This window comes from Salvia hispanica, chromosome 5 (genome assembly GCF_029641045.1).
Source record: "Salvia hispanica isolate PSC_SH4W2 chromosome 5, Shi_PSC_v1, whole genome shotgun sequence".
NCBI classification, from domain to species: Eukaryota; Viridiplantae; Streptophyta; class Magnoliopsida; order Lamiales; family Lamiaceae; genus Salvia; species Salvia hispanica.
In genome coordinates this window covers 40,427,830-40,445,564 of record NC_142696.1, presented here as the reverse complement: position 1 = coordinate 40,445,564, position 17,735 = coordinate 40,427,830, and the positions used below count along the sequence as shown (strand labels likewise).

At 36.2% G+C, this 17,735-nt stretch overlaps 2 protein-coding genes across 3 annotated transcripts; both read left to right on the top strand.

Moving 5' to 3' along the window:
* The first annotated feature begins 1,468 nt into the window (after positions 1–1,468).
* LOC148926839 (transcription factor MYB15-like) lies at positions 1,469–2,402 on the top strand. Its single transcript, XM_089057987.1, has 3 exons — positions 1,469–1,601; positions 1,731–1,860; positions 1,943–2,402. The coding sequence occupies exons 1-3, from the start codon at positions 1,469–1,471 to the stop codon at positions 2,400–2,402; spliced, it is 723 nt and encodes a 240-aa protein (XP_088914113.1).
* Positions 2,403–12,728: 10,326 nt separating this feature from the next.
* LOC125188285 (M phase phosphoprotein 10) lies at positions 12,729–17,609 on the top strand. Of its 2 annotated transcripts, none has more exons than XM_048085059.2 (14): positions 12,729–13,554; positions 13,692–13,750; positions 14,193–14,307; positions 14,482–14,571; positions 14,795–14,905; positions 15,060–15,197; positions 15,758–15,826; positions 15,910–15,951; positions 16,095–16,163; positions 16,360–16,431; positions 16,510–16,563; positions 16,650–16,791; positions 17,085–17,147; positions 17,304–17,609. In XM_048085059.2, exons 1-14 carry the CDS (start codon positions 12,820–12,822, stop codon positions 17,318–17,320), a joined length of 1,776 nt encoding a protein of 591 aa, XP_047941016.1. In that variant the 5' UTR covers positions 12,729–12,819; the 3' UTR covers positions 17,321–17,609. The 2 variants fall into 2 exon arrangements, with proteins under 2 accessions (XP_047941016.1, XP_047941015.1); XM_048085058.2 differs by having other exon boundaries at positions 17,298–17,609.
* The last annotated feature ends 126 nt before the right edge of the window (positions 17,610–17,735 follow it).

Here is a 17,735-nt window from a genome sequence, read left to right as displayed (position 1 = left end):
TGATAATAACTACAAAATTCAACTAAAATTAAAATTAAAGAATTTTTTTTTTAAAAAAATATGGGAAAAGAAAATGATACAACTATGTACTGTATATAGATTGTAGAGTGAGACACGAAAATGAGCTTTGAATGTCGTTTCAATTCCACCAAAATAGTATAGGAGCAAATAATAAATAGTTGGTTGGCCTTCTGTATGCATCACCCTAAATCTAAAGAAACATCAATATTTTAATAATGACAGATCTAGGACAGCAAACATTATATTTATTCTTGGGAATGCATAATTTTCTATGTCTGAACATGTGAACAAAAGTATTATATATTTCAAAATAGAAATAAATTCAATAGTAAACGCTATTTGCTCACTAAAAATATGACACGTAAAAAGATGATATAAGCATAATATTTCTCAGGGACCTCAGCATCTAGCGCAATATGTACTCACATATGACGTATATATATTGTCAAAATAGCTTGAGGCCAATGCGCGAGTGTTTGGCTTATAAATACTCCCTCCGTCCCACATTTATAGTCACATTTAATTATGTCACGGGCTTTAAGAATTTAGTGGAGTGTGTAATTAATGAAGTTAGAGGTGGAGTGTGTAATAAATGAAGTGAGATGGTGGAGTGTGTAATAAATGAAGTGAGTTGGTTGAAGGTGAGTCCCTTTTGACTTTTTGATTTTTTTATTTTTGTTTTGGTTTATTTTAATGTAGATAATGACATTTGGGTGTAATTTTAGTGAATAATGGGGTAAAATTTTATGTCTAACTATGGAAAATTCTAAATGTGACTCTAAATATGGGACGGACTTTTATGGCAAAATGTGACTATAAAACTGGGATGGAGGGAGTATCTTATAAAATGCAAATTTAATTAGGTGTTTATAAAGAGATGAAAATAATGAACCAAGAGAGGTAATGAAAAATATACTACTACTAATTTGTTCAAATTACAAATATAAGGAAATTTATGAGATGTGGGATCTTATTCTCTGCATCACTCAAATTATTTTTGAATTGCCAGAAAAAAATACCATACTAGTAGTTTAAGAGCTTTTATATATAAGCATCTATATTTAGTAGTATAAAATAATTAAGGGTGGCCTAGCTAAATTCTTTATATTTTACGTACAAGATAATAATGAGACTCCTATTACATTATTTTATTTGCCATCGGAAAAATAACCTTGACGATAACTAGACTGATGATATGGAAGTCAGATTGGAGTATAACGACGTCGTTCCATGTGTAGCTTTACTCTACAAAATGTAATGGCCATGCCATCTTTCTAATCCATATGATTTTAATATTCAGTACTCGTATTAATTGAATTAAAGTGAACAAAAAATGGCATATGCTAGTAGTAGTAGTATTTTTTAACGAAGCCATGAATTGAAGTAGTAATAATTCTATGTATAGGAAATAGGAATTATTTGTAGATGAAAGTGAGAGAAGGCGAAAATGGTAAGAGGAAGATACGTTGACAAAAACGGAGTGAGGAAAGGTGCGTGGACTCAACAAGAAGACGACAAGTTGAGAGCTTATGTTGAGCAGTACGGCCATTCCAACTGGCGACTGCTTCCCAAATTTGCTGGTCTTCTCTTTTTCTTTCTTTTTTTAAGATTCAAATCAGTTCATCTCCAACTAATTAATTAAAAGTATTCATAGATCTGCTACTCAATTTCAATGATGAAATGTAGTAATGTGTTTGGTGTTTTTTCAGATCTGGATAGATGCGGAAAGAGCTGCCGATTGCGATGGATGAATTACTTGAAACCTGGCCTCACGCGAGGGGGTTTTACCCAACAAGAAAGAGACCTTATTATTAAACTTCATCAGCAATATGGAAACAAGTATGGTATTTTCTCATAAATTAGTTAATATATTATTTTATTGCCAGTCTAATTTAGTGAATCCACGTCGAAAAATATATAGGTGGTCTGTCATAGCAGCAAAGGTACCTGGGAGAACAGACAACGGGGTAAAGAACTATTGGCACGCATATCTCAAGAATCGGGCTGGAACTGAATCAGGTAAAGAGGCTGAGATTCGAGATGGAAGTTCAAGTGTGATTAAGTCAAAGATAAGGCACATCAAACCTAGAGCGTCGTCATCTTCTAAAGCGTTCGTTTTGGAATCATCAGATCCCAACTCCATAGCAGTTCCGACTGCGATGGAGTTGGGATCTGATTCATCCGTGGAGCAAAGTTGCTCCAATATGTCATCCATAACCTCGATTGATGCTGATAATTTCTCGGATTTGGTAGTCTTTGGATTTCATGATGATTTTTGGACTCAACCATTCATGGTTGAGTCAGATTATAATGTTAGGGTTTGTGATGAAGGAGTTACTTTTCCTTCTCTAGTTGGTCTATGGATGAATGATTTATTGTAGCACCATATATATATGCTCAAGGAAATTGAGGTTTTATTTGACGTTGTAGAACGATATGTGTACGCCATAGTTGTTTCAAATAAGTTTTAGTTGTAATAACTTTGGAATATACCATGCTTGTGTATATATTTCCGTACAAAAATTAAGTTAAGATTTCATGTTTGAGTTACAATTTGTGCTTTAGTTATCAATATTGTATCGAATTATGTTGATTATATTAGATTTAATTGAATGTATGGTGAAGTAATGATTTGTATTTACAAAGTGGAAATATGATGTGTGTAAGGTCGTATTAGTGTCAAACCACCTATTAATAAAATGTTAACTGAGAATTCAAATTATAAGTGACTTTTAATTTTAGATGACTGAGATTAATCCATAATTTCGATCAGTATTTTGCAAAGATTGAAATGAGTATAGCAATCATAATAATTTGATATAGTAGTAGTATATGTTTTGTGAAAAAAATAATTTAAATCGAGAGTTATGAAAATTTTAATATTTTGAATTATATTATGAGAGATAAATTGGTTCCAATGAGTAATTTATTTATGAAACACAGTTCGTGCCTTATAAAACTGGATTAGATTAAAATAACATAGGTATCCTTATTTATTTATTTTATTCTGTCATAATTTGCTACCAAATGATAGAATATTTAGAATCTGATCCATTTGATATGGAATTTAATTATATATACTGTAATAATTGGAATATAAGAATTTATTCAAAACTGAATAAATCCTATACATAGGTTTGCGAAGTGGCAGAAACTAGAGCTGACAATTTTTGGCACGACAAGAACCCACACGAAATTAATGGGTATGTGTTAAAGCTTATTGGGTTCGTGTCGTTATCGTGTCGACTGATAACAACACGAAAATTTTGTGTCGTGTTCGTGTTACATGTAAAGAAATAATATTAATATATTATAATATTATTATTTTTTTATTTATTTTAAAATTTAATTAGGTTTAGTCTAATGGACCACTTAGTATTAGCGTAGAAATAGATTTTTCATTTTTCATTCTAAATCACTCTCCAGTTTAGGTTTAGTCTCTCCCCGTCTCTAAATTGTAGTGCTGTTATTGTATCGTGTCATATATGTGTTGTTATCGTGTCGTGTTGACCCAAGTGGCTCGTGTCGTTAATGGGTTTGTGTCGTATTCGTAGTGGGTCGTGTTCGTGTTCGTGTTCGTGTTTGGAGATTTCTTAACGGGTCGTGTTCGTGTTTGTTGTTATCGTGTTGTGTCGTTATCGCGTCGACGTCACGATAACGACACAACATGCACGATTTGCCACCTCTAGCAGAAACCATATTTTGTGTAAACAATTAGTCAATTATTGTAGAAACATCCTACATTTATAATTGTCTTCATTAATTTAAGATAATCATAGATCAATAATGCAAATTAATTTATTTCCTATATACTTAACTCGATAATCAATAAGTACACAGGTCGACATCATGGCTGGACGGCCATTTGAGCAATATTATTTTATGTTGTTATAAACTTCATTGGATATGGAGTCATGGACTAGATACTTCGATTATGCATTAATCAAAACAACTAAAACCAAGAATGACGCCATCCTGCTGACGTCGGGGTTTTAAGATTTGCAATGAATTAACTCAACACTACCTAATAGAAAATCAATTCATATATTCGTATTACTTAAAATGGAAGATCACTAAGAAATTTAAATTTAGAAAGCTTTAACTGCTTAAGTCATGTATGTACGAACTCATGGAGTATTAACTAATTATGTCAACCCAAATCAAAATCTAACGGTCGATGTGTGTTTCCAGATTTAATTATTTAATTCAAGTTATTTCAATATTACCAACAATTGGCAAGTTGATTGCTACTAGCAAATATTGTAGGTGAGATTAATTAAGACTCATTCATAATGACAGATCAATCTAGGGCAACTATTTTTGTTTCTTTATTTTGGCAAGATGCACGATTTTCTACATCTGAACATGTGAACGGAAATACTTATTGAATTTTGAGTATGAATCAATTTGATAGCGTGGTGCTTCCATTTATAAATTTCTAATTCTGATTTGTTAATTTTAATTAATATTTATTAATCATAATTAAAGTTTAAAATGGCGTACACATTTGGATACTACATTGCTCTCGAAACTCCTAATCCGTAGTCAACGAAAAATATAATACTATGCTCTTTCAGAACCCCATAATACACAAGTATTAATAAATATAATTGTATAGTAATTGGCTTTTTCTTAGATCTAAATAGATATATAGATTTTGATTAATGCATTGTTTTTTTTTTTTTTGAGGGATCGGAGATTAATATATTGTTTTTGTTGAATGACTATTTACACGGTTAACCGCTCCTAGTAGGCACCGGAATGAAGAAATGTACTTAAAAAATTATATTATTTTGATTTTTGAAAACCAAGAGAAGGAAGAAACACCTGTTGTTAGATATGCCTACACATGTTTTTAGTCTTTTTAGTTGATGTGAGACTAAATTGCAAGGTGAGACAAAAGTGATATTGCATAAAAAGTTAAAAGGAGACGGCCGTGATTATTCTTCGATATTTTTTGACGAGAATCTCTAAAATTAGCCCAAGAATTATTCTTGTAAAAGCAACACAACTAAAAATTACAAACTAAAAGCACTACAACAATAACATAACAACACATTACATTGAAACTTAAATAAATATTACACTAAAAATGATAGGTGTTCCATCCCACAAAAAGATAGAACAGAATAGAATGGACGAGGGGGATCGAAATGGAAGAAATTGGGGAGTGAGCAAATGGCTACAAAGAACCATTATTATCGACTCCACCGGCTAGCCACACCGCTCACTAGGGTATACTTTCGTTCGAGCTCCGCCACTAGAGGTATAATCTTTCAAGCTCCGCCCCTAGGGTATACTCTCACTCAAGCTCCGCCACTACATACATGGGACTAGTTGTGAAGATTGCCAAGTGGCTAGTCCCGGACCAACCACAAGGCAAACATACCAAGTAGCTAACCTCGGGCTAACTACCAAGTAACCATAGCCCGGCTATGGATTTGGTTTCCAAACATTCATCTCACCCAATATGGGGAGGGACTCTCACCAAGGAGACACTCTTTTTCTAAACTCAATCTAATCTCTAATCTATTACAAAAGATACAAAAGACCCTATTTATAGATGTGGGAGATTGGGAGATGAAAAGTCACTCAAACTGGAGTTGGAATATGAAAAGGCACTCAAAATAATTCAAAATCCCGCCTTTTGAATTCTTCTCGGACACAAATCACCCGGTCGGGTGTTTTCATGCAACAAAACACCCGCCCGCGTGAACTTTCTGGAGCCTCCTTTGCTTGACTGCGCGACTTTCGTAAAATGACCATAACTCCCTCATCCGAGCTCCGATTGAGTCGTTCAAGATACGCACGCGAAGCTCTTTCGACGATGAAGGCAATGGTAGTCTTTGAATAGAATTTTGACATCATATGAATAGGCGAATCATTGCTCAAATCTGACCCCAGTTGCGGCTTGGCTCATTATCACCCCTTCACCTCACTTTCCTTGGTTTAGCTTTACCCGGATTCGCATCATTTTCACTCTCATTGGTAGTTCTTGGACTAATTGCAAGATGAGAGATGTGAAATGTTGTCTTTACTCAGTCTACTGTTTATGTGAAACTAATTGCAAATTGCAAGTTTGAAGAGAGAGAGTGTAACCATCGAGCTATAATTGTATTTTAAAGTTGAAGGAGACGGCCGTAACAATTTGCAAGTTTGAAGAGATGTGAAATGTTGCCTTTACTCTTCTAATGTACTCGTACTCCTATTCGTATTAGTCATTTAGTAATGAGTGATTTTTTCATAACCAACAATCGTAATTGAATTGAAACAAAAAAAATATTTAAATACTAATACTTCGATACATTAATTATTTACGATTTACATTCAACCTATCTATTAATGGTACCAATTTGGCTCACTAATTAACAGTTATCCCCACATGCAAACGTGTTTTATCCTCACAAATCTTTTCATTCTACTTTATCCTCCTAGGGATTACTCATCTCACAATTTTCTCAAGCCAAGTACACTTAACTTGGAATTTTATGAGATGGAGGAAAAAAAAGAAGATATATAATATTCTCTCTGTTCCGTCTTAGAGCATTCACATCGGTGTTTGTGGGGAAGGACGGCGTCCGTGCCGTTGGCGCGGCATGCCCCTGTCCATCGTTGTGCTCTTGCCAACGGCACGGTTCTGCTCGATGTATCGAGCACGTCCGTGCTGTTGAGCAGGGCAACGTGGCGCGTTTATATTGGCCAACGGCAATGCCGTTGGCATTTAAAAAAAAACATCCAAAATAATAACAAAAATTAAATAAAAAAAAAATCGAATCCCCAAAAATATAGCCGTTTTATTACTGTTTTTTTGATATTTTTTGAATTTTTTTAATTCCAAAATCATCTATAACTACACACATTCATCATCCATTTTTCACATCAAATTATCTCTCATTCATAATTTTTTATACAACTCATCTACATCTTCCTCTCTCAATCAAACCCTCTCTAAATTCAAAAATGAATATCAACGATATCATGGTGGAAGCGGAGAGCGAAGAACAAGAATACTATGAACAATATCGTGCCGCCTAGGGCTGGGGAAGAATACCGAAAAAATGATATATCGCTCGTATCGTATTGAAAAATATCAAAAATTATCGAATTTTCGATATATCGTAATTTTCGATACGATAACGATATGAATTTCCTTATATCGCGATATATCGTTTTATATCGAAAATATGATATATATCGAAATTTTTTGATATATCGATATTTTCGATATATATCGATATTTTCAATATATATCGATATTTTATTTTCGATATATATCAGTATATATCGGAATTTTCGATATATATCGATATTAAACAATATATCGAATTTCGGTACGATATATCGAAATATCGATACGATAACGATATGAAATTTTTTTATATCGAAACTTTCGATACGATAACGATATGAAATTCTTTCATATCGATATTTTCGATACGATACACGATACAACGTTTTCGATACGATATATCGTATCGACCCACCCCTAGTGCCGCCTATGAAGCCTGTGTCGCCGCCGCTACTCCCGCCCCTCCTCCTCGACCAACTAGATCAAATCGCCGCTACATCCCTCGTGACCGGGAGGGAGCCCACGAAAGGCTCGTTGCCGACTATTTTTCCGACCTGTTGCGGTTTCCGAAAGATTACTTCTGGCGCCGTTTTCGCATGTCAAAACGGTTGTTTATGCGTATTGTCAACACATTGTTCGTCTGTGTTGAATACTTTCAATCACGTAGAGACGCAACCGGTCGGCAAAGTCTCTCGGCGTTGCAGAAGTATACTTGTGCCCCCAGACAACTTGCTACTGGGCAAACGGCTGACCTCTTCGACGAGTATTTGCATGTGGGTGACTCAATTGGAATCCTATGCCTCAAAAATTTTTGCGACGGCGTTCGTTCTACTTTCGGTGAGGAATTCCTTCGGGCACTCACCACTGAAGATTGTCAATGGTTGCTTCATTTTCACGAAATAGTCCATGGTTTTCCCAGTATGCTTGGTAGCATTTACTGCATCCATTGGAAGTGGAAGAATTGCCCGAATGCTTGGAGGGGGCAACACTTAAGTGGCCACAAAGGCGGCGACCCAATGCTTATCCTTGAAGCGGTCGCCGACAACTGTCTATGGATTTGGCATGCATATTTCGGTGTTGCCGGATCCAACAACGACTTGAACGTGCTCTATTCTTTACCACTCTTCAATGATGTTTTGAATAGTGTAGCACCGGTGATCGACTTCACTGTCAACGGAAATTGAAAGTTTACTGTGCTGGATTGTGCGTGTACAGTGTGTTCAAAAGGAAATAACAGGTTCCCTAGGCCCAGCAAATCCACTAGATCACGCGGTCTAGGAACTCGTTGGTCGCAGGAAATCCCGGTCGTCGGACACACGGAGCACTTCTTTCAAAAACCCTCAACCACTTTACTAAACCTAGTATAGGGAAGTAGGGATCGATCCCACAGAGAAGGATGCGTAATACTCGTATTCAAGGATTTGGGTGTGTTTTTTGGTGTTGGCTGCTGCCACGCATTTTTTTGGGTTGAGGAAAACAAATTAAACTTGACTTGGGAATCTTTAAAACTCCTAAGCTAACAGCTAGACCTAGGTGAAATTATAAGAGAACGTTGCAAAGGAAATTAACTGCTCAACACTTGATCTAAGAAAACTACTTTACTTACTAGACCTAGGAAACAAACTGACTGTGGGGACCATGACTGAAAAAGCAGAGTACGTACGAAAAGCTGGCAGAATAACTAACTCTAGTACTAACTAACAGCGACATCGTCTTCTACAACCAAATTGCGTAAAACTCATAAGAAAATTAACATGAATGAAATCAAAACAGAGCAAACTAATTTTAAGTCAAATCAATGCATAATCAACGAAGAACTGAACAGATCTGCAGACGCTAGACGAAGCAAAACAGAAAACAAGAAGAAAACCCAAATCCATCTAACAACTTTCTTTTCTCACTTCGAATCCAACCTCAGACGCTAAATCCACTCCGGATCCAAGCGTCCAACACGAACTCCAACCAACAGAAACACTTCATCACTTCAGATTCGAACAACAACCTCCAAACAGTCAATAAACCACAGATCTATCACCAAATTCCCATATCAAACACCACAATATCAAAATAAAATAGAGATCGACATAATACTTGTAAAAATAAGCTTCCAGCAGAGAGATCTACGTAAATCAATTTGAAATTCAACTACTAAACGCAAATCAACCAAAGCGTAAAGATAATAAGTATCATCAACAACCAAGTCGACTCCCAAAAGTGAAGTTCGACAGCAAAAACGAGTAAACAACTGAAATTAAGAGAAATTGTATCTTCGTCCACACTCGGACGGTGTTGCAACTGCGAAACTTCGAAGAAAATAACCCTTCGTACCCGACTACCCCAGATCTCCCATTCCCAAGTGTGTGCAATGTGTGTGAGCTAAGAAGAGAGTGAAAAAATGATATAATGTGCGTTGCATGCTCTTCTATATATAGGCGTTGGAGTGGGGCCCAGCGAGGTATAGATAAGACTTTGTTGCCCTCAGCTATTGGCTCTCTCTGTCACGCCTTCTTTTCTTTTAAATCCTGCTCACTTCGTTTCTTTCCTTCGCTAGACCATCTCCTTCAGCACTTCCTCGATCTAGCGATTTTTCTTCACACACCTGGCTTAGGAAACGTGTTAGACCCAGCAAATTATAACGTTTTTCACATATAACCGATGCATGAAATTAGCCTTATCAGAAATCTATACCACATGCGTTACTATCTCGCCGATGGTATTTACCCAAGGTGGTCGACTTTCGTGAAGACTCTCAGCAATCCGCAAGACCCGAGACGGGTTCTTTATTCGCAGCATCAAGAGTTTGCTCGGCAAGACGTCGAAAGAGCTTGTGGGGTCCTTCAAGGCCGATTCAACATTGTGAAGGCCCCGTCTCGCCGTGGTACATTAAGAATATTGCCGGCATCATGTACACGCGTATTATCTTGCACCCATTTTGAAAAAAATAATGCTCCATTCGTTCTGTTGTAGTGAAAGTGTTTTTTTTGACACGTAATTAAAAAAAAATTGTGCTAAGTGATTTAAGTCGTGCTATACCTTAACATGAATCACTTCCTACTCTTGTTACGTAAATTACATTAATCACCCCTACTTTTCGGCCAAATAAAATTTTTATGGGCCGCTTGCAATTTTGCTTATGAGAACGTTACTATACAACAATACGGGGTAATTACACCATGCATACAATACAAATGTTTCATCAATGTTTCAAATTAGTACAAAACATTTTAGTTAGCATATATCATACAAAAAGTTTGATTGGTGTTTCAAATGAGTACATTCCGTCAAATAACACTAACACCGTTAACTTTTTCTTATTTTTCATGCTTCACTCCACTCCACCGCCAAGCGAATCATCCATATTGTCGAATGCAGATTATTCAGCGTCCTTGTGTTCTAATCAAAGAGATGGATAGTCGAGTTAGCTACTGTTGTATAACACATTTATAATACTCCATATGGCAACATCAAAAGAAAACGAATATAACAATCGAACGGGAAAAGGAAATTATTAGAATTGAAAATAAAAATAGAATTAAGAATTAGTTTAGGATTTATTAGTTGTTATTTTGTGCCTATATATAAGGCTTTCCATTGTATTTTGCATTAACACTTTACAAAATGTAGTACATAAATGAACTTTCCCTTTTCTCATATCTCTCTCTACCGACGTCTTCTTCTTCCTCCAATGGAGGTTTCTCCATTATCTCAGTCCAATTCTACATATTTTACATGGTATCAGAGCGCAAATCTTCCGCATATCACTCTGTTTCTCGATCTATCTCCCGATCTATTTTCTCTTTGTTCATAATGAACAATCGTGGTGATTTGTTGTCGGAGTTTGCCGCTCGATTAACCACAATTATCAGCCTGATGCAAAATTGATCTCGTTTCAGGTTTTATTCTCTTCAGATCTCTCTGTTTTTCCTTTTTCATTTTTGAATCGTTTCTCTCTCTTCGGTCGTTCAATCCGCAGATCTGCAATTTTTTTTTTGTTTCTCAATCTCAATCACCGATCTAAATCGGATTTCTCTTATCTCACAGATTGAAATAGGATTCTATGAATCTGAAATATCAATTATGTTTCTCAATCTCAATCACCGAACTAAATCGGTTTTCTCTGTTCTCACAGATTGAAATAGGATTCAGTGAATCTGAAATCTCAATTCTGTTTCTCAATCTCATGAATCTCTATAAATCTCTCGAAATCTCTTTTCGGTTTCTCCACAAATCTCCTTCTCCATTTTTTTTGGTTTCTCAGATGTTCAAAATCTGGAAAATAGTCTCTGTTCTAGCATGTTGTTTGGCTTTTATTTTCAATTGGAGGTACAGTACCTGATAATGCAGGTTCCTACCACTCCAAACTGCAAGATAAGTTTCCTTTGTGATGGAAGTGAATAACAACTCAAGTCTATGGAGTTGCTGCTGAAATTTGGGGTGGAGCTTGATTCAAACTTTTTCAGCAGCAACTGACTCCTCTCTTATATCAGCAATCAAGGCTTTTGAATGTGCCTATCGCTATTGAAGATCAAGATGTTTTCTCCTAAGGGTTGCTAGAATAGATTTGTAGTTGTTTTGTGATTTGATGCTTGTTGTCAAGATGGTAGCAATTGTTGTGCTTCCATCTTGAGGGAGGCTGTTAGAATTGAAAATAAAAATAGAATTAAGAATTAGTTTAGGATTTATTAGTTGTTATTTTGTGCCTATATATAAGGCTTTCCATTGTATTTTGCATTAACACTTTACAAAATGTAGTCCATAAATGAATTTTCCCTTTTCTCATATCTCTCTCTACCGACGTCTTCTTCTTCCTCCAATGGAGGTTTCACCATTATCTCAATCCAATTCTACATATTTTACATATTTTACAGAAATCCCTCAACAACAAGTAAACTAAAGAATAATGATTAGCTGAATATCCAGGAGAGTTACCACATGAGAAAGGAAAGGAATTGATGATTGTATTTCCGGCAGCTCACTATCATCATCGGGCTCAAATTTCATGCATTTAATCCGTTGCTGCACTCTCAGCCTCCTGAACTTCATTGGAAGAAACAAATAATTAATCATCTTCAAACAAGCATTAAAAATGGGAGAAATGTAGCAAGTAGTGATCTCAAACATGAAACACTAATTCAAACAGAAGCTTTCATGCTGTAAAGAAACACTAATTTTTGGAGTGAAGCATGAAAAATAAGAAAAAGTTAACGGTGTTAGTGTTATTTGACGGAATGTACTAATTTGAAACACCAATCAAACTTTTTGTATGATATATGCAACTTAAAACATTTTGTACTAATTTGAAACATTGATGGTGTAATCACCCCACAACAATACATCAATATAACGCTTCTCGATATACTAGAATATTTTCTTAGAACACTAATACTTTGCGTGAAAAATTGGATTTAAAACAATTACCCAATTAGTTTATAGTAATTAGGAAAAATTTAAAAAAAACATTTTAGCATTATAGATTGACATATAGTAAATATTGTGAGATAATAATATTAGTAAGAATACACGTAAAATAAAATACTACACACTAATTCAAAATATAAAACAAAGGAAATAAATGAAGGTACAAAAAATTAGTCCTAAAATATTGAAGAAAGAGTAGATGTTAAGTGGAATAAAATTTACCGACATAAAATTTTATTTCTCTCTTAAACCCTAACCCCTAAAAGACTTACAACCACCGCGCCTCCGCCATCGCCATTACCAACGGCAACATGGTCTCAGTCGCTAACGGTGGAGAAAATCAGGCTGGTGTGGAGGCTCTTCATCGTCTTGCATCCACAGAGCCGGCGCTCTACTTAACTCAATCGCCTGAGCTGTCCAAGTCGGCTCGTTTAGCCTCGGAGAGCTTATTCGCTTTCCTTAATCCTTATGTTCCTAAACCTCTATTGAGTCGTCTCTCAACGCAAGGCTTTGATGCAGAACAGATATGGCAGCAAATTGACCTCCAAGCCCAGCCCCTGCTCTCCTCCCTCCGCCGCCAAGTTAGGAATTTCGAGAAGAATCCATCGGAAATCGAAAAGCAATTCAATTTGGATAGAGATGGCGTAAAAGAAGATGATTTGCGTGTAGATGGAAAAATTAAAGAAAACGATAGCATAGAAAGTGAAAGTCAGGATTTTGATGATGATGAAGATGATGTTGATGAGGACGAGGAGGAAGATGATGAAGATGAAGAAGAAGGGAATGAAGATGAGGACGAGGAGGAAGATGATGAAGATGAAGAAGAAGAAGAAGGGAATGAAGATGAGGATGAGGAGGGAGAAAATGTGAAGGGAGTAGAGGATAAGTTTCTGAAGATAAAGGAATTGGAGGAGTATTTGGTAGACGACGAGGAAAGGGAATATGGTCTAAAGAAGGAGAAGAAAATTAAGAGGAAGAGAGGTCAAATTGCAGATGAGGACGATGAAGATGAAAATGAAGAAGGTGATGAAGACGAGGATGATGAGGTATGATATGCAAAAAAATAGGTTTGAGATAGCCAAAGCCTTGGTTTTGCTACATGAGCTGTTGTATTTTTCGATTATATGTAAAGGCTTCTGGAATGTCTTCAAGCTAATGCTCACTTTCATGATGGCTATTACAGCTTGGACTTATGGGGCTTGGAGATGATGGTGATGATGGGAGTGACATGGAGAATGCGAGGTCTGGTTGATACTATTTTTCGTTTTACTCCCTTATTGAGATTATTGTATAAGGTTTTCAGACAAGGATATCCCATGTTACTTTTCCATCTAACTTTTCTATGGAGATTAGTAAAGTTAGGGCTCTTTGTCATTAACAAACTGATTCTGCTTGCATTGTGACTTGATGGACTATTTTTCGACATTTTGTTGTTTCATACAACTTGGATGCAACTTAATGAAAGTTGAAAGTTTTCTAATTTAAGCTATTAGATACACTGTTGGCTAGATGTGCTATAATCACGCACTATTGTTTAGACACAGATAAAGTGCTTTGAGGTTTGAACTTTTCGTGTGCAAGAAAGGTTGTTCCTTGTTATGCATTCAGTGTTTTACACTAGATAAATAACTAATCAATCTATTTTATATGGTTAATAATGCATAATCATGTGCTGTGGGTTTAGGTATGATGACTTTTTTACTTCTCAAAAGAAAACCAGCCAGAAGAAAAGGCCTAAGTATGATGATGAATCGGATGACATGGATATGGATGAACATGAAATTGATGATAGTGATCAGGTTATCTATATTATCCCTGCAACCACTTTTTTCCTTCTTGGATTGCCACATCTGTGTGAAGGAGTGAGGACAAGAAATCTCTTATCTAACTGAAGCTGTTTGTTTTGCTCATCCCTTTTAATTGTACCCATTGATATTCTTGCTCTTTAATATTCTTGTTTCTTGTAATTACAGAATGAACAAAGTCATCCGATCCAAGGGAAAGAGCTAGGGCAACTCCGTGCTAAGGTTGAAGAGCTGGAAAAGGAAAATTTGCAGGGCAAGGTGAGTCTATGAGTTTGAAATATTTCGTTACTTAAATGTATCATGTATCTAGCCAGTACCCGTTTCTCAGTAATTCAAGCTTCACCTCTTCTTTTTTCGGATCGCTTCTCATCTTTGTAGTAGAAACAGGAGAAATAATATGTTTTCCCATGCTCTCCCTAATTCTAAATCAATTCATACTCTCAATCTTTCTTTTTCTTGCTTCTCGAATCTAATCTCACAGACGAAACAAAGTCTTTCTACCCATGAAAAAGAGCTAGAGAAACTTCGTGCTGAGATAGAAGAAATGGAGAGAGCGAACTTGGAACCAAAGACATGGACAATGCAGGGCGAGGTAATGTATTTCAACTTGCAAATATTTATCTTTTCATTGTCATTTACCTGGTGCCCCCTTTCCCAGTTCTTGCTATGATTTAGGGGGCTGGATGGCAAGATCATATATTTACAAGTTGGTTTTCGTGTATCTTCATTGTTTTGTGTAATGGCAGGTCAGTGCTGCTAAAAGACCAAAAAATAGTGCTTTAGAGGTCGATATGGATTTTGACCAAAATGTGAGACCACCTCCAGTTACAACAGTGGAGGACACTGCATCTCTTGAAGAATTAATTATGAAACGTATAACTGAGGTATGTCGGCTTCCATGCTGCATCTTGTTTTCATTCGTTCTCATGCATTAGAGACTGCTTTTATTTACTATTTAAACAGCTTCAGCCACATCTGCTGTACAGTATTATATTGTATGAATCTATGTGACTGACTAGTGAGCAGTGAGGACAGACAAAGGAGAGCACCCAGTGTCTCACTCCCAGCATGCTACTAATCATGAAAAACCATTGATCTAAGGGAGGAGAGTAAGCCCTTAACTCCTAATATTTCTTAGTCAAAAGGGGAAGACTGATAGCATATTTTCTGGCTTAATCTTTAAAATAACTTCTAGCTCCTCCCTCCCTATTGCAAGGTTTGGTGGTTATGCATTATCCTCTTCTTTAGTATCCAACTTTCCTGAAGGGGGAGAGGCATCTGGAAAGATGTTGTCTGTGTGCTTGTAGTAGCTCTTTTCATTTTGTTAATATATATTTCTCCTGTTATCAGTATTCTAAGATAAATTGTGTTTCTATCATCAGACTTTCAAAATCCGTTTCATTGTTATGGATGTGGCTAAAATTATGCTTGGTACCATGTTTAGGGCCAATTCGACGATGTCCAGAGGCCACCTACGTTATTAAACAAGGCACCAAAAGAGAGAAAAGAGATGGTAATTGTCTATCTGAATCTCTATCATCTGTTCCCTTGTTGAGGTGTGCCAAATTGATCAACTTCAAATTTCAAAATTTTCAGGATGAAAATAAGAGCAAAAAGGGTCTTGCTGAACTTTATGAGGTGAGTCTTTCGAGTGGAATATGTTCTGAATTTTATATGTTTTGTTATTTGTTGGCTTGCAATCTATGACTAGTCCTGGCCTGTTGAACTGGGAGCTTTTTCTTACCATAACTAAGCAACCTCCCTCCCCCCTTTAAATGCAGGATGAGTATGCTCAGAAGACTGGCCTTGTCTCTACTGCATTGTCTTTCTCAGATGAACAAAAGAAAGAAGTGCGTAAACTACATTTCCTTATTCTCTGTTGCCATTTACTGTTCCGTTAATCTGACTTTCTATTCAGTTATGTTCTTACACTCACACACCTTCCTATGGTAACTGTTTTTGCCATCCACGTGAGATGATTTTTTCTATAGTTGCACTGGAACTTGGTTGACCTGATCTGATAGTTAGCTTTCTTTGCTTTCTCAGGCAAGTATGCTATTCAAGACACTCTGTCTGAAGTTGGATGCTCTATCTCATTTCCATTTCTGTCCGAAACCGGTAATTTTCTTTCATTTATGTCCAAATTTTCTTCAAGCTTCTTTTCGAGTATTAATGGTATTTTATCATTCTGAACAGGTTATTGAAGACATGTCCATACAAGCAAATGTCCCTGCTCTGGCAATGGAAGAGGTACATTTGGGGCTTAGCCACTTAGATCATCAATTGCATTAATTATTTTATGTCGCAAATCTAATCTAACTGTTTTCTGTCTGTAGGTTGCACCACTGGCTGTGTCTGATGCAGCTATGCTAGCTCCTGAAGAAGTATTTTCTGGCAAAGGTGACATTAAAGAAGAAACTGAGCTAACAAAGGCAGATAGAAAGAGGAGAAGGGCAAAGAAGAAAAGACAGTTTAAAGGTGAAATATTGATTTGAGAGTGATTAAACTTCCTATTCTCGCATCTTTACAAAAACCATAGGACATAGTTTTCTGGAAGGGGAATGATGCATGTTAAATAGTTTCAAAATAAATTGCAAGTTTATTCTTCTGTATAATCTTGATGATCTGGATCTTGCTGTGGAAACTAGTTCATGAGGAGCATCTTTCCACACCAATTGATCTCTATATAAGTGTATATTTTAGTGCAGCACTCTGTGCACTTTATGTCATCTCTAACATACTTTTCATCTGAATCGGTGAATCCATTACAGCTGAATCTGTCAAACGGATGGCAGTAAAGGCAGAGCTGAACACATTGAAGAAACCCGAGAATGGTAATTTTGTCACATCCATTTCATTTTGCCCAGACTTGTACATTTTGTTTCTGCAACATAAGCTTGAAAAAAACTGATCTTTCCTTGTTTTGCTATTCCAAATTTGGATCTCTGTGAACGAAATCTAATTGCTACTGCTGCTGCTTGAAGTCGCAGGGAACGGGGAGTCATGAAACAGTTCGAATGAAACGTTTCCTGCCTTTAACCACTGTGGCCGTCTTCTTCTATTCCTGGCACCTCAATTATTATTCAAGTGGAAGAACAAAAAAGCTTCCAGTGAAGCTGAGGATGAGACAAAGGAGAATATATACGCTGAATCTCAACTGCTGGTGCGTTGATCTCCGCTTGGCAAATATGAGTTTTCTTAAACACACTCCTCCCAATCCTCCATTTTTGTCAATTTATACGCAAGAAATCATGGAGTTACGGTTGATATACAAGAAATCTAATGGATTTTACTAATGTCAGTCTATTGCTAACCTTCATTTAGTTTTCATTAGCTTCAGCTCAATTATGGAAATATTGTTTCATTTACTTCACAGATCAAAGACCTCTTGGTTGCTAGATCTTTACATATCCCTTCTAATA

What these genes read in the sequence shown, in the direction of transcription:
- LOC125188285 (XM_048085058.2), top strand. Translation starts at nt 12,820, where the DNA reads ATGGTCTCAGTCGCTAACGGTGGAGAAAATCAGGCTGGTGTGGAGGCT. An exon ending in AAATTGATGATAGTGATCAG is followed by an intron (nt 14,308 to 14,481) that starts GTTATCTATATT and finishes TTGTAATTACAG; the next exon opens with AATGAACAAAGTCATCCGAT. An exon ending in AGGAAAATTTGCAGGGCAAG is followed by an intron (nt 14,572 to 14,794) that starts GTGAGTCTATGA and finishes CTAATCTCACAG; the next exon opens with ACGAAACAAAGTCTTTCTAC.
- LOC148926839 (XM_089057987.1), top strand. Translation starts at nt 1,469, where the DNA reads ATGGTAAGAGGAAGATACGTTGACAAAAACGGAGTGAGGAAAGGTGCG. An exon ending in ACTGCTTCCCAAATTTGCTG is followed by an intron (nt 1,602 to 1,730) that starts GTCTTCTCTTTT and finishes GTGTTTTTTCAG; the next exon opens with ATCTGGATAGATGCGGAAAG. An exon ending in CATCAGCAATATGGAAACAA is followed by an intron (nt 1,861 to 1,942) that starts GTATGGTATTTT and finishes AAAAATATATAG; the next exon opens with GTGGTCTGTCATAGCAGCAA.